Genomic DNA, 16,720 nt, shown 5'->3' on the forward strand with positions numbered 1-16,720 from the left:
AGAGGCTCCTCCCAGAGACTGGCTCCCGATATTTTTGGAGGATTTCTTTTAACTCAGTTACAAACCTTGGTGAAGGAAACAAGTTACCACAGTAGCAGAGGGAGCAGGCTGGGCTGCGCGGGGAGCGCTGCTGCTCCTGCACCTTCCTGAAGCTCCCCTGGATGCTTCGCTTCACTCGCGGAGGAAAACCGTACTGTCTGCTGGGGGAAATGCCGGTACTCTGGGTGTTGCTGCTCCTGTGAGAGCACGGATCGTACGTGAACGAGGGAGAAGACAATGAGGAAGAACCGGCTGGAGAAAGACCCGAATCCTAAACATTTTCCCGAGAATTGATGGTGTCTGGGGGCTGAGTGCTGCCTGAGGAGAAGGCTGCACCCAGAGCAGAGGCTGCCGCCTGCCCAGCCAGCGGGGAGCCTCTGTGGCGGCGAGAATTCCCTGCGGATGTAAACTGGGAAACCTGTAGGAAATTCTCCAGTTGTCAAGCCATCATGAATTCAGTGGCTGGAAATAAGGAGCGAATTGCAGTCACGACGCGGAGCAGAAAATACGGGGTAAGTTGTCCGCGGAGGAGAGGCACGGCCGCCTGCGCCTGCCGCGGTGCGGGGGGCTCCGCGCCCCTCCCCCCGCGCCCGGCGGTTGCCGGCGCTGCTCGCGCGCTGCCCGCCAACGGCCGCCAACGGCCGCGGGCCCCGCGGCGCCAGCCCCCCGCCCCGCGCAACTTTTGCGGCCCCGGCGGCCGCTCCGGGCGCGCGGCGGAGCGCGGCGGGGGGGGGGGGGGGCGCGGCGCGGCGCGGGGGGTCCGCGGGCGCGGCGCGTCTGAGTGAAACTTCCCAGCGCCGCCGGCCCCGCCGCGCTGACCCGCTGCCTCCCTCCTTCTCCCGCTCCAGGTGACCGACCCCTGCTCCCCCACCAAGCCCGCCGCCCCCTTCTCCCCCGAGAGCTGGTACCGGAAGGCTTACGAGGAGTCCCGGGCGGGGAGCCGCCCGGCGCCGGAGGGAGCCGGCTCTGCCCTGGGCTCCTCCGGCACCCCATCGCCTGGCTCCGGCACCTCGTCGCCGGGCTCCTTCACGGGCTCGCCGGGGCCTGCCTCGCCCGGCATCGGCACCAGCTCCCCCGGCTCGCTGGGCGGCTCGCCGGGCTTCGGCACCGGCTCGCCGGGCTCCGGCAGCGGCGGCGGCTCCTCGCCGGGCTCCGACCGCGGCGTCTGGTGCGAGCACTGCAACGCCCGCCTGGCGGAGCTGAAGAGGCAGGCGCTGAAGCTTCTTATCCCCGGGCCCGTCAGCAGCAAGGTGAGAGAGCGGGCGCCCGGCGTGTGCGCGGGGCTGGCCGGGGCACCCTGCCCCGCCGCCGGCGCTGCCGCGGCGAGCGGGCTCCGCGCCGAGGCGTTCCTCCGCCCGTGCCGCCGCCGAGGTTTTCGGGGGTTATCTGGACTGGCCCCTCTTTGCCTTGTAGCCACGTCCCACCCCCCTCCTCTTGCTTCGCGTGGAGCAGGGCCCCTCTGTCCCTGGAGGGCTGAAGGCCTCGGGGCCTCTGTGGCAGACTTAGGCTCGCACCGTGCCTCCGCCTGTCTTTGCATGGAGGGTGGTTTGCACGGTGATTTCCCACGATTTGTTTTCTCCTTCCCCGTGAAGGACAGGCAGGGTTGTGAATATCACATGGGAGTTATCGGTCCCTTCCCCTTTTGCTCTCCTCCATCCCTAAAAGCTGCGTTTGCAAAATGACCCGAGACTTGGCAGCCAAGGTGTGTACTGTCTGATGCCTGCAGTTTGTAATTCCCATGCCGCGCCTGGCATAAGAGCGACCCTCCTGTAGCTCCAGGTCCAGATGAAGCACTGAAATACAGCCTGAGCCCTAAGGTCACTTGGGAAGGCTGTGGCAGACCATGGCATTGAACCCAGATCTCCAGGGTCTCATTAACTGAAGGACAACTTGGTGTTGGTTCCCTTTTGCAGAGAAGCAGCTAGATTTTTTTTTTCCAGAAGAAACCTTAAAAATACCCAGAGCATTGGGTTGAAAAATACAGTGCCTAAAGAGCAAGCAAGCATTTCTGAAATCTGGCCCCAGGTTTTGAAAGCTGACTGCTTGTGGTAGGAGAGAGAAGTGTGCTTTCTGTCTCTGCTGAGAATCTAGTCCCTCTAAAGGCACACTCTGAAATTCCCTGGTTTTGTTTTATTTTGTCTTGTTTTTTTCTTGTCCTCATTTGTACTGCATATAAAGATTAACAGCCATACAAAGTGATCACCAGCTTTTGGCTGAACCAGTGCTACCAAAATAGTAAGCTTTGGGCCCCTCCATAGCAACCCTGCGAGTGTTGTATTGTGAATGGGTCTAGAGCTCCCAGAATGTAACACAATGCAAATTTGTTTGCCCTGTTGGGTCAGGTACTATCAACGGATAATATTTACTCTTCCACTTCAAAGAGTTTTCGTTAGTGGTTACAATAAAGAGGTATCATGGAAAAGAGCTGATTGCTGTGGAAGGGTCCGTGGTATTACTGTTGTGTTGTATTCACCGGTATTTATTTATGTGCTGTTACAGAGGGATTTGGTGCTGTCTTGAACAAAAGACTAAAGGGCTGGTTGTAACCTTTTCTCAAGAGCTGGCTTAACTGAATTATTCATGAAAAGGGAAGGGGGGAACCAAGAAAAATTAATACAGTTAAATTGACTATTAATACATAGCTAATTCCTTGAAAAGTCACCCTGTATCAGAATCCTTACAGATTTCAGGCTGCATGATTTGGCACTGATTACCAGCTGTGGGTATAGGTGTGAAATTGCCAGTGCGGATATGGGGACCATAAGAATAAGTGAGATGGGTGAGGATAAAATGTAAGCAGCAAGGCTTCCTGTTTCTCACAAACTGTTAGATAGCAAAGAACAGGCAGATTTTGCAGTGATGTAAAGATTTGTGCAGGATTCTCATAATAGTAGTAGTCATTGCCTGTCCTAGCCTTCCACAGGTGTTACCCTCATGTTATTACTGCCAATTGTCTTGTTCTCTTGCTCACACAGTCTGGCTAATGGCATTGTGCAGGCCAGGTTGTACAGTCTTTATTAGCATCAGTAGTAAGCCTTACTTCTCCAGTTTTTAGCCTGTTCACCCTGTGCTCCATTTCTTTTCTAACATCTCCTCTCCCAACCCCTGAGTTCTGCAGGAGTGTTGTTTACAAAGCCATTGCTATCCAATGTGTAGATATGGATTTAGAGAGGAGGAAAGAGGCAGAAATAAGGTGGTCCTTGAGGGCTGTGGTGACCCCCTACTCTACTAGCTTTGCTCAAAAGTACTTGCACTTTCAACCCTGCTGGGGTGCTCCAGCCTTTTGCACACAGCTTCCTTCCACAGATTGGTGCTACCTGGTTGTGGCTATCTGCGGAAACATCACCTGCATCTTCTCTGTCTTATTTACAACCATTAGGAACTTCTGGGGCCAGTGGTTCCTGCCTTCAGCAGACACTGCCTAGCACAGTGAAGCTTTGGTTTAGGTGACCCAGGATGTGAATATCATGGCTAGTGCCATTGACTTCTTTGGACCAAATGTGATGTGCCAGTCTTGCAAGTTCATTGTTGCTGGTATCCACTAAGTTGCCTTAACAGTGTCTGCTCAGTAGAAAGCAGGGTGCTGGCGTTTGCTCTCCAGCTCAGCCAGGGTCTGCGTGCTGCCTTCGCAGCTGTGTGTTACAGTGATGTACTGGGGTTACTCTCTGCAAGAGAGGTGTACAGGGTCTCTTGGAAAAGTGCAGAAAACTGTCATGTGTCTGGGCAAAATTTACTTGCAGTTTGGACTGAGGCTGGAGTTTACCATGCTATGCTGACGTACCTGGCATTTTTTTTAGGGTCCTGTGAAGTATACTCTTTATTCGTTCTGTGGAAATAGGTTTTATGGGAGCAGGTTTTATCCAACCAGTGATTTCAGTGGAAGCATAAGCAGATCAAATTCCTGGTTCTGGATATTTCCCCAGAACTTACTAAGCATCTTACAGCTCAAGACTGTGGTGCCCAGTAAGGACATAGCTAATTGGTAATACACCTTTATTAGAACAATTAATGAAGCATTTAAAGTGCATCAGTCACCCTTTATAAATCCAGCTGGCTTATGAGACACTCTTTGCTGGAGCTGTTGAAGGCAGCCTAGAAATTTCCTTAGCATTATCATCAGCGACACCTATTTCACATTTATATTGTATTTAGAAATGCTTGTAACTGGGGGTATTGTGTATTGCAGAACAAGCAGAATCTGAGAGTATCTGTGTTTTGACATGGATCTAGCAGAGGATATTGGAATCTGCAGTAAGCTATCTGAATGTGAACCTACGCTAGTGGTTTTTACTGTGCATAATCGTATGAAGGTTTGCATGTATCTGTAAAGTGCAATAGCACAGTTAATTCCTGCATAAACAGACCAAGCCTTATATGTGAAGCTAGGCATTGAAGCTCTTTGTTTGATACAGAAAAAGCAATACTTAACCTGGAGCAAACTGCCTCTGACTAGCTCATTGTTAGTGCTGAGGTGTTGAGCTTTTGGCTTTAAATAGAAGCATTCTCTCCTAATATGTCAACAGGATGGAAACTTGGGGTTTGAGTTTTCTTTGTGAGACGCAAAGGTGAGGTATATGTAATTCTGCTACTTTATTTTAACCGTTTAAAATGCTGTATTCCCTGACATTTACAAAAAGAAAAAATGCTAAAGGTTGTTTTTTTTCCCTCTTGTGATACTGATGTGAATAAATGATGTACAGCAATTACCTGCATACAAGGGGTTGTGTGTTATGAGAATGAAATGTTATTGTAACCCCCATGTGAAGCACGCCTGTGGGAAATGACTAGCATGAGTGGTTGTTATAGTTGCACAGTGCAGTATAACTGAAAGTATCTTAGAGCATTTGTCAGCCATTGTTTGTGCGGTTCTTGTTACAGAGTCAAACATTAGCATGGCAATAAGGACTGTCTCAAAAAATATTGATGTTGGATATTTTGATTTCTCATTTTTAAACTTTAAGCTTTTTCTTGGGCTATGCTTTTAGGACATCAGACAAAGTTCTAGGATAGACATTTATGGCATCACGCTCCATGTGTATTAAAATTCGAGTGAAATCTGGTTGCCTGGCGTTCAAACTTGTGATAACCTATGGCATCAGTGGAACACTAACCTCACAGGCAGACACCAAGAAAGCAGTCATTAAGTTTAATTGAAAAGTTGCTGTATTTATGTATATTACCTTATACTGTATGTAAGTAATCAACTGAATATTGATAACAAGAATAGTCTCAAGTTTGCTATTATGGATTTGTTAGTACGGGATTTAAAAATATCCTGAATGCAGCCTTTACACCGAGAGGTGATTTGAATGTAGAGGCATTAATATGCTTTGGCATTTTGTGAATGGGCCAGGAAGTAGTGACACTAATTTAAATTCTAGAGATGGGTAACACTGACATTGTTAGGTGGCTTATATTCCGGACTGTCATCTAGCTAAAAAGTCTGTGCTTCTTCATATAGAAATTGGGTAAATTCTGGTTTAACACAATGTCTCTGTGGATGGGAGAGGGGAGGAATGCATTCAGGATACAATTTCTTTTTCTGTTTCACATTTTTCTGAAACTCTCTAGCTCATTTTTTTGCTTCCATATTGTTGAATTAGCTTTTTCTATTTTGGAGGTGTTCAGTAGTCAAAGACTTGACTAATAACTTTTAATAATGAAGAAAGCCCTGATGCTGATCTAATGAAAAATAGGTTCCTGTTAGCTTGTAGCTACTTCAGAAACATTCCCAGTAGAGACAGGACAGTAATGAACCGTTTCTCAAAGCTTAGCAAGTGGCAGAATAATAGAATTTCATTTCCGTCCAGACCTTTAATTTGTGAACAAGCACGGCCAGTCTGTATGGTGACTTAATTCACTGTGCAAAAATATCAGGCACCTAATCATTTCATCCCAACTCACTGTAACGCAGATAGGATTATTGCATTAGAAATGTGATTTTAAATGGCCCGAGGCAGTAATTTGTCAGCATTTGGAAGGATTAACTCCATTAAAGTTTAGGCAACAACAACCATTTGCTTGTATTGCATCACAGGTCACAATACCAAACATTTAGCATAACTCATCTGTGAATCATTTTACAATTGTATGTTTTCTGGCAAATTGAGAAACCACAAGCTACTTTGTTTGCCCAGGAATTACAGCTGCTTGCAGTGGTCCAGAGCCTTCCCCTCTGACAAAAATCATGTAAACCCTTTTCTGAAAGCAGCTGCAGGTCACCTGTCTTGCTGCCACAGTCCATGGTGTCAACATATGAAATGATGTAAGTATTTCTTTCAAGCTTGTGAATGTCTTTGAGGTAAAGGTGAAGATACTGTGTGTTAAGGACTCCTTTTTAGGAAGCTGTCAAGGCTGTTAGTTCTGCAGAGCTTTCTTGGTAGGGTCACAAAGACTCACTGTTACTGAGCGCCCTGGAAATTGGGAACAGGCCTATGATTATATTCAGTGAAATGAGAGTATAGTGTTTTTCCTGTCAGAAAAGAAAACACTTCCAGGAGACCATAGACTGAGATGTTGAAGAAAAAAAACCCTGAAATTTTCATCTGAAGTAAATCTCTAAGGAGGAGCAAAATTTTGATCAAAACTGTTCTTTCCACGGAGACTTGGCTGTGCATCTGAAAACACTGTATTCAGAAATACATAGTCAGTACTTACTCTATAGTTGGCTTCTTCGTATAGAGCTATTATTAATTGACAACAATTCTTCAAGGTGTCTCATGCAGGCCATGGATACTGCACCGGCCTGTAAAATCACCTTATATCTTTATATAGTTTTATTATCTTCCTAAAAGTAAATGTTGAAGCATAGGTAGTGATCTTGTATAACAAGCATAGAATTTAGATATGTAGTTTTGGAAGGGGAGGAGGAGGAGTAAAGGTAGTCTGTGCTGAATTCCCCTGACAGTATTAGTAAAAATGTCACACATTACAAATACGGGCCATCAGTGTCTAATGGGATTCATGCCTAAGTCAGCAGATTATTAGAACACTGCAATGTTGTGTATGTAGGGTTGAAAGACATTTGCACGGATTTTGCCTCGTCAGCAGTACATAGCCTTTGACATCACATAATTGGGGTGCTTCCAAGCACTGAACTTGCAGTCCGCCACTGCAGTAAACTTAACTGTCATGCTCTGCATAATGATGCAGTAGGAAGTGCAGCATTTTGTGGCATGTAGTCCAAGTGTCAGAAGTGCGAGAGATGTTTTAAGTTAAATTGCTAGCTTAGATCTTAGCGAAGTGTCACGCTGTAGCTTGAGATGCATGTATGTTAGTGAAGTGTGAGGAATACAGCCATGTGGGGTTTTTCTGTCCCCGCTGGTTGAATAATGCCTAGTCTAAGCTATTTGTTGCTGAGGCCATGATTCAAGAAGTATTCCTAACTGCAGAAAAACAGATTGCATATTAAATTTGAATTAAGCAAGCTGTACTATGTAGCAACAACTTGATAAACAAAATAGTATCCCAAGAGTGGAAAGTTCTAGAAGTGTCTTTCAAAATTTTTCCCATTATCAGTCCTAATTTTGGTTGCACTGTAATGCTGAATGAAGTCACAACCATTTATTTGGGTAGTATGCTTCCAGAAAGCAGCGATGAGGTAATAGCTGCAAACGGTCTGCTGTATTCGTGCCCTGAAATGCTGCTTTTCTGTGGAAGCTTCAACGTGCAGGTTTGAAAGAAATAGCAGTGTTTCATTTAACAGTTTCTGTTAACAGTGGCTGGTCATTGTAGCAAGGTTGAGCTTTAGATAATCATGCCAGGGCTGCATCCTTATTTGTAGGTTTATGAGACTCCAGTCCCCCCAGCAACTTATATTGCCCAGTTTTATTTTCAATTGCCTTCTATACAACCTTCCTGTATTAAACAGGGTTGTAAAAAATAAATATCTGAGCATAATTAGGCTGCTAAAAGCTGTGTTTAGATCTCTGATTTTGAAACTTGAAATTTAAACCTGGAATATATAACCAGAGACCTTCATATACAGTTGAAATACCTCATAGCATCTCCGACCAGAATTTACATTTGCTTATGCTCAGTATTCCCCACCACACCCTTTATGTAGGATATTAAAGTAGAGCTTAGTATTGTTTCAGTGGGAGCATTTTTGAGGTCTCTTGAAATAAAAGCACAAACCCACACAAGACAGTTCATACGCAGTGTAATGTTGACTGGACCCTTCTGAGCTTGGGGTGGGGCCTGTTTAAAAGATCCTGTAAGAGCTATCAGATATTGAAAGTTCTTTTCCTTGTGTAATATGAACTGCTACTGGTTACTTGTAAGACCGGCAAAGAGGTGGAAAGGGGAAAGAGAAGAGGGGAAACGATAGTCCAGATCTGAACCTTGTCAGTCTGACTTATATGAAATTGGCATTGGTGACTGGATCCTGACTTCATTGAAATCTGCAGGAGTTCATTCAGGCCAGAGCTCTACCTGTTGTATGCCTCTAATCAAGAAATACCTTCATGCATTTAAAAGAGTAGTCAGACATGCTGCTCTGACTGAGTAGGGCTAGGAGATCTTGGCCCCTCGTGAGCATCCTAACATGCCTTTTTATTTCCTCTTCTCCATATGAAGGTCGTCAGTTAGCATCCCTGCAAGTCTCCTGTGTGAATACATGGTGTTGCTCCCTGCCTTAGTTCTTGTCAAAATGATATATAGTTCAAACACTTTCAATAGTGCTGCTTTCTAAACTCAGATCTTTTTGATTGAAAGTCGGGGAGTGACTAGATGTGCTATTGCCACAGCAGATGTGAGGAGGCAGTGATCTCTGAGAGAGGTACTGATGAGAGCAGCACAATGCATCCAACCATAATGTAAGCTGTAACTAGTACAGAACTTGGGGATTAATTTTTAATTACTTTATAAAAGAAAAATTAAAGGCAAATATGATACCAGAAAAAATGAATTTAAAAAACTGGAATGTTGAATTGCACCTTAGATTTATTGTCATAGTCTTAAAATTCAATTTATCTTATTTGAAATAATACAGTGTGATTAGAGTTGCTGAAAGCTACTTACCATTTCAGCATTGGTATGCTTGCTCCTTGAATTTTATTTTGATCTTCAACTATGCTTACTTCTAGCTGTCACTGAAATCGGCTATTCAGTTCAGTATGTACTATTAAACCATGTAGCACATGGCTGATCTTGCATTTTTTTGTATGTTGTAAGATATTCTATATTTCTTGGGAGAGAGGAAACAAGATTTCAGTCTGAAGAACCATGAGTTCCCTTTCCTCAGCTTCCCTCTGAAACAGTATTCAGTAATAATCTTTGTGCAAAACAGTTCTTTTGCCAAGAGTTCTGTTTGTGAGACCTGAAAGAACTAATATGGTCTTAAATTGGACTTGATTTACCTTCCACGATGAAAATGGAAGACAGCACTCTCCTCAGGAGAGTAAATCAATGCTTCTGGTTTCACATAAGTGAATCTTGTGTTGGTATGAGATTTTTGTATAGCCTATTCAGACTGCAGTGCCTTCCTCTTTAACAAAATAGAGCTGAGTCTGCTGATTTTGCTGCTCTACAGGTTGGAGAAATTTACTTAAAGTTCCTGTGGTGTCTATTTTGTTAATGGCTGGTGAGTGTTCTTATTCAGTGGGTTTAGTGATTTGGAAAAATACCATCAAATACCTATTTTTTATTTTATTCTAGTAAAAAAACCTGCAAGCCAATATGAGTGTGGCTGTGGAAAACATGTCAAACTGGTGCTAGTGGTGTGTGTTGAAGGGCATATGTGTGTGCTGGAGATAGGATGTCTGTGTCCAGTGTTATATGAATGATGTGAAGCAACCATCCAGCTCTAGTGGCTGTAGGAAAATCTTAAATTAGGAATACAGTCTATGTAAGTGTTTTGGTTTCCAAATTATCTTCAAGTAAGATATGCTTTGTATATATTTGCTGTGTACAAATATGTTTCAACCTGCAGATTTTCTGCGATCTATTAATAGCAAACCTCTACTCAAGTTTATATTTCACCATGCCACCTAAATCATAAGTACTTAGGCGTGACTGTTTGCACTTGGGTATTTACAACAACTTCTCTATTCCATGGACTTGCACGGGAACAAAATTCCACTCATACGAATGTTTGGGGGAAAGCAAATGAAAGTGGACTTTGATATCTGCCACAGTAAATATTTTTCTGAAGAAAAAGTGAAAATTCTCAATGGTTTTGGGGGGATTCAGGCTTGTTCAGAACTGTCTGAGCAGACTTGCCTCAGCAGAGGAATGAATTTTGCCCAGGTTGTATGTATTTCATTCCCTTTTTCTCCCCTGCCCTCCTAATTAACTGAAGGTAAATGAGATTTAGGAATACAACCCCTCATTTTGTGTGGCTTATCATATGGTTCTGTTGGGAAATGTCCGTTCCTCTTATCACCACAGACTTACTTCAAGTTGTGAAGGAGATGCCTGTGACGCTGAAGAGGGTAGTCGTTCTAGAGTCCTTTGCAAAAGCAGTCCAGAAATGGGGCAGAACTTTGCATGTTTCTGTCTTGGGCAAAATTCTGCCTCATCAAAGGTAACTCAGACTTGATTACACTGAACTTATTCAGGAGAGTAGGCTTCCCCCTTTAACCAGTAGCCCAAATGATTATATGCTACTATTTCAATTGGACAGTTTTATTTTTCTGTGTCTCTTAGCTAAGTGAACTTCTGACTTGCTAAGTGCCAGATGCTGAAGGAATTACCCGTTCACTCCATCCACCTGATGGACTCCAGCAGAAAGCCTAGTGGGCAATAAGGCAGTCTTGGCTTTAAACAGGCACTGAACAGCAAGAATAGAAGCCATTACTCTTCATTTCTCTATTAGTTTCACTGCTCATTTAATAGTGCTGGGCAAAGAAAAACATTAATATTCTATTCAGCAGCCAAATGCACCAAATTGGGAGTTGTGACTCGTGTGTTTTCCTCTTTTCTAATGGGTATCATTAAAATTTAACAAGTCTTCTAAATCATGTTAGAATTCCCAGGGTTAATATTGCTGAAATTGCTGGCAGCATTCCCACAGGAAGAGTTAACACTTGCTGAGGCTGTGTGGCTGGCATTTGTTGAAGCCTTGGCACTATAAAGGCACAATGAAGTCTTTGGTGACAAGGGGCATTCGTAACGCGCACACACATTCTTTCCTAGTCACCTCTCACTTTTCAACCCCCTCCATCTTCTTTCTCTCCCCTTTAGTCCTAAAGCTGTCATTTCAGTTCATACACATTAGATTTCTAGTGGAAATCCTTGACAATAAGCCTTGCATACACGTGAACCTAGCAGGAAGGCATACAAGTGTGCTAGTCAGTGTGAGTGTCAGATTTAAGGGATTGTTAGACTACAGATGGGTTTTACAGGAGGTCGGGAAGGCTAACAAAGTGGGAGATGCAATTAAAACGGTATTTGTTAGAAAGGAATAGCTAGCTGTCTGGGCAGACTGAACTTGAGGGAATGATGGGTAGCTGGAAGGCCATTAGTGATGGCTTTGTAAGCAGTTTCGCAGCATGGGTGGTAAACCTAAATCCAGAGCTGCTCTTTTAGTGTGCCTAATAAGACTTCCTTTTTCCTGTGTGTCAAATCCATTTTTGAATAATGGATTTGACAAAATTTCTGTGGATTTTGTTTTGGGTTTTTTTGCGGGGGGGGAAGGGGGCAGAGAAGTTATAGGTGGGAAAAAGGAGAGGAAGCTGGCTTAAGGGAGCTTGTGGATTCATTCTCTCACTACCATGAAAACAAGACCCTGGATGTTGCAGAGTTGATTTTTTTGTAAAGTCATTGATCCAGTGTTTCTGCAAAGAGGCTGTTTGGTGTGGAATATGATACAAAATGAGACAGGCAGCTCATTGAAATGTCTTCATATTTTAAATGAACAGCTGGGATCTGATTCTAATAAGTTATTGATGAGAGCTCTGAGATGAAAAAATTCTTTTCAGAATTACTTCCCTCACTGCAATCATTTTTAATTGTTAGCGGTAACTGATAACATCTCTCCTCTATCATTTTCCTGACTGGAGAACTGGGGGGTGTTTGGCTTACATCATCATCAACAAAGTTTAAAGTTGCGAGGGATGGCAAGGGCTCAGGTCTTTTTTCTTAAATAGAGAGAAGCAGACCTGGATTCCTAGAGTGTCTATACTTGGAGCCAAGGTTTAGTACTTTATTCCTCTTTAATGTCTGTATCAGCCATTTATCGGCTTAATACATCAAGAAATTTGAGTGATTTGTACAGTTATATAAGATTCAGTCATTCAATTTTGATTTGTCAGTGCTCACTATGTCAGAGGCAGGTCCTGAGCATCCTGAGCATTCAAACCACTGCTCCATTTTAAGAGACTTATAGCAAGTCGACCAGTGCATTTTGGTGTGCTAAAGGAATTTTGATGTCCTACTATTCTGGGTAATTTACCTGTCTTCTCTTTTAGCTATGGTAGCTGGGAGACAAAAACTTATAATAATTCTTCTTCCTTTTGATGAAGGAAATGCAGGGCATTGTCCCGTAAGGTGGAAATAGTAGGAAATGGTAGTTTCCTATAGGTGGTTAAGGGAACTGCCTCACATGATTATTCTGGATGCCTTAAAGCTCAAGAGAGCTACTTACTCGAGAGGGAAGGCAGAAGGGAAGAAGAAACCTTTACAAAGCCAAAGAGGACACCAAACAATAGCTGCCATAGCGCCACTATGCACAGTACTGATGATGGGTTGAAGCAAAACCAAAATATCCGGCCAGATAGGTCAGGGTCTGGCTGTGTAAAGTCAACCAAGGTGTTTTGAAGCCATTTGAATGGTAGCCCTGGTAAGGGGTCTAAACCACTGTGTGAATAGCAACGGCAAACTGCAGGAATGGGTACAGGACCTTGAGAGGAGGAATACGGAGAAGGAAATGAAGTGGGGAACAAAGTGTGCCTTGGAGGGGCTGGGCAGCAAAGGAGCAGTACTTCCATAGAAAAAATACCAGGGGAGGGGGGGAAATGGATGATGAACACAAGTTTTTGGAAAGCTGAGCTCACTGCTAGGGGCCCTTAAAGCTTTATGGAAGTACTTCATATGAACGGTTTTGGTTTTTTTTTTCTTTATTTTTTTAAAAAAGCATCAGTACCTTTTTCCTTCTCCTTTTTCAAACTACTACACATTCAGAAATCAGCATGTAGCTAGAAGAACAGAAGGCATTTTGACAGAGTTGCCTTTGGTTAAATGCATTTCAGTATTTTAATTCCAAATTACCTTTTCCAAAGACTGAGGTACTTAGATATCCTGTGATCCAAAGATGTAACTGGCTTTTCTTTCTTACATCAAATTCATATGTTTCTTCCTTTTTTTATCACTAGTCATATGTTTCTTCCTTCCCCCCCCGCCCCCCCCCCCCCCCCCCCACTAGTCACAACAACCTATACATTCCATGCTGTCAATTCGGGGCTTGCTGTAAAATAGAGACTGAACTTACTGCATTAACAACTTTGCCCAACATAGCAAATAAACAAAATGTGTTCTAGTGCATCAGCATAGTGTAGAACTTGACATTCTGGAGTGTAGTTATGAATTCAACCTCTTTTCTCCTTTCCCAGTGCCAGTCCCTGAACAGCAGAGGTTTTGATTTCTAGATTAATTTGAATTTTTATGGTGAAAGCTGTTGAGCTTGCTGATTTTGTAGTATTATTGTATTGGACACTCTAGGAGTGTGCTATTCAGCAGTAGACCCTACCCCAGATACCTTACAGGCAGAACAGGAAAGACTTAAGGTGTGAAAGGAAGACTAAGACGTAAACACTCTTGGGGAGGGTCATGCAGAAGGGCTGAGAGCACTGAGACTGCTGGCTCTGAATGAATCACTTTACAGACTGGACTGTTTTAAATTAGCCACCTTCCTTGCCACTCCTAGTTATTTACTTCTAGCTTGGTCTGCCTCTGTCTTGCCTGTTTAATATTCCACTTCAATATAACAAGAGATAAAACATCCAGGATGCCTTTATCCTCCAGGAGTCAGCTCTGCTGATGTGAATACTTGTGTTGGCTGTTTATAAGCAATGAGCTAAACACGGGTATAAAGAGGGGAGGAAGAAGGGGAAGGAAGACTTGTGACTTCTCTTAATTTGCTGTTCTTTTTATCAGCAAAGGAAACAAATTATTCCCCTTTCCCACTCCAAATGCACACACTTTGGATAATAGGGATCATTTCAATAAGCACACACTGGGAAGGCCCAGATAAGGGTTATTTCTGTGCCTGAAATATCAGGGACCAGAGTACACTATGTGGGAAGCTTGTATGGAAACATGCTGCCAAGGAAGCAGTGTGTAGTAATGCGCATGGGTGACACTGATAAATGGCTCCTCTAAGCAAGCGTCTGCAGCAAATTGTCAGACTGAGACTTCCCAGCATACCTTAAAACTCTGTATGAATGAAATCTCTGTTGAGCCATTATTTACCCACCTCCATATGAAATGAGAGGACAGGATTCATTGCTTCAGTGCAGCTTTTATATGATTTTGCTCTCTTTACGTACGTATATGTGTATGTGCGTATACATTTCTTTTCCTACCTTACCTTCTTTGGCGATGGCTGGTACTTCTAGGCTCAGTGTCCCCTTACTGATTAGCCATACAGCTCTTTGAATGGGACAAAATGGCTTTCAGGGTAAAGTACAGACTTTTTACTTCTGGAAACCTAAAATAAAATGTGTTCTAATGTATTCTGTTCTTTGGCCAGACACATATAGTTAAGGTATGTAAAAAGCATTTTTTTTCTGTTGTACCAGTTTTGGTACAGTTAGGTTGTGGGGCTGGGAAGGAAAAAGAAAAGTTCTTTCATTCTTTCTTTTTGAGGAATCACAATTACTGTCTTCAAAGCGCAGTGAGACAGTCTGCAAGTCTATTTTGCACTGAAGTAAAGCCTCTCACCTTTTCCATGTTACCACTGGACATCACTGATGCATGAAAAGGATTGTACTTGCTCTGTGGCTCTCTTAAATATATTCAATGTATTTCTTCAATGTGTTCTTTGGACATGGAATCTTGGGGCGATTTTCTAGAATAACTTGTAATTGAAACTGAAACTCTGAGATAACTTAAGCTTTGATGGAAAGTGGTTTGTTTTTTAAGAGATCAGGGTGGCATTTCTAGCCAACCTAGAAAACAAGCTGTCACTAACCAATGTTTAGTAGTTAGCACATACTCCCAATACATGCAGACCTGGATCAGTTTCCTGCCCTGCTTAATTCAGACCAGGGCTTGACAGGGCCTAACCTCAGGTCTCTGACAAATGAACTTTGGTGGATTTAACTGCAATGATGTAAGATGGTAACCTCTGAGAGCAGCAGAAAGGTAACAGTGCCTGCCAGGGCAGAAGGACACATCATGCACATGTAACTTAGCTACCAGATTTCACTAACCAGCACCTTAGCTGAAGTTTGCCTTTGCTGGCAGTGTAAGTGAAACCAACAGGGAGTCTAGGTGCAGCTAAATGAGCATATAAAGCCTGTCCCACCATCCTGTCCTGCTGCCCTGCTGTCATGGTGATGACTGTCCCAAGGTGCCTGCTCCACCCTGCTGCCCCAGTTCTCCTAAGTCAGTGCTTGCCCATTGGAGCCCTCAGCCTCTTGCTGTCTTAGCCAGTGCTTGGCCGTCAGGCTATTCTTATCTGTCTTGCTGGCTTTTTGTAAAAGGCTTGCAAACTCTTGCTTGTTTGCTCTTGGTGTGGAATTGGTCTTTTCCTATGGAAATTTTTGGAGGGAAAGTCTTTTCTATTGCTCAGTGTGGAAGATGGATGCTCACAGAGATGGAGTCACGTGGTTTGTAACTCCCAGCTGTTCAGGGAAGTCACAGTGACAAATACTCATGCCTGCGTGCCTGTTATTGGAGCACATGTATAAATCTCATCTCAGCATAACATAGGGCAGGGCTATTGCTTCTGTTTTTACAGCTGAAGAAAGGAGGTACAGAGCAACTTGGTGAACTGATCGGTTACATAAAAGTGAGCCCAGGTTTCTTATATGCTAGGCTTAGGCTCTTGGCTAATGGGCTTTTTCCTCTCTTGCTAATATCACCCATCTCATTCTGCAGCAGCTCTGTATACCGGCTCAGCACTGGCTCCTTTGACTCTGTACAGGGAGGAAAAAAGGAGTTGTGGTTTGCATTTCAAAGCTGTCAGCCTTAAAGGGATTGGAATATGGCAGTTGAATATATAGTAACTAATTACTTAGTTATGACACAAAGTCTTTTAAAGAGACCTTGACTTTTGATTCTATGATTGGTACCAAAAGTTGGCTGTTAGCTTAGCAAAAAAATAATAAATTTGCTAATGGGGCTGGGTGTTTTTTGCCATTTTTTATTAATGCTTACTTTTTTTTTTTTCTTCTACCTTGGACAGTTCATATCTATGAATAATTTAATTGTCCTTGGTCGTCTGCTGTTGTGAATGGCATGCTGTTAGGCATTCTGTATTCATATGGTATTTGTTAATGTTTGTTCTGTATTCTTTATGCCTCTCTGCCTTTCTAGAGATCAAATGGATGATGCAAGGCTTGACAACATATAAATGCTCTTAAACTGCATCTGAGACAACAGAAAGGGGGCCTTTGTCATTTCATTAGTCAGAACACTAATTGGAATAGATTATTCAGTGTGTTTCTCTCCAGTGGAGAAGTAAATGCTTATGAATGCATTTTTCTGCTTTTTGAAAATTTTATCTTGAGAATATGTC

The 16,720-nt window shown here is 43.4% G+C and overlaps 1 protein-coding gene across 1 annotated transcript in view; it reads left to right on the forward strand.

Moving 5' to 3' along the window:
• Positions 1-424: 424 nt before the first annotated feature.
• KIF26B (kinesin family member 26B) overlaps positions 425-16,720 on the forward strand; it is a 311,723-nt gene continuing 295,427 nt past the window's right edge. The window contains exons 1-2 of the mRNA XM_026102604.2: positions 425-551; positions 888-1,289. Coding sequence (XP_025958389.2) covers positions 489-551; positions 888-1,289 — 465 coding nt within the window. The 5' untranslated portion in view covers positions 425-488. The remainder of the gene's footprint in view (positions 552-887; positions 1,290-16,720) is intronic.

Source organism: Dromaius novaehollandiae, chromosome 3, assembly GCF_036370855.1.
Source record: "Dromaius novaehollandiae isolate bDroNov1 chromosome 3, bDroNov1.hap1, whole genome shotgun sequence".
Taxonomy (NCBI): domain Eukaryota; kingdom Metazoa; phylum Chordata; class Aves; order Casuariiformes; family Dromaiidae; genus Dromaius; species Dromaius novaehollandiae.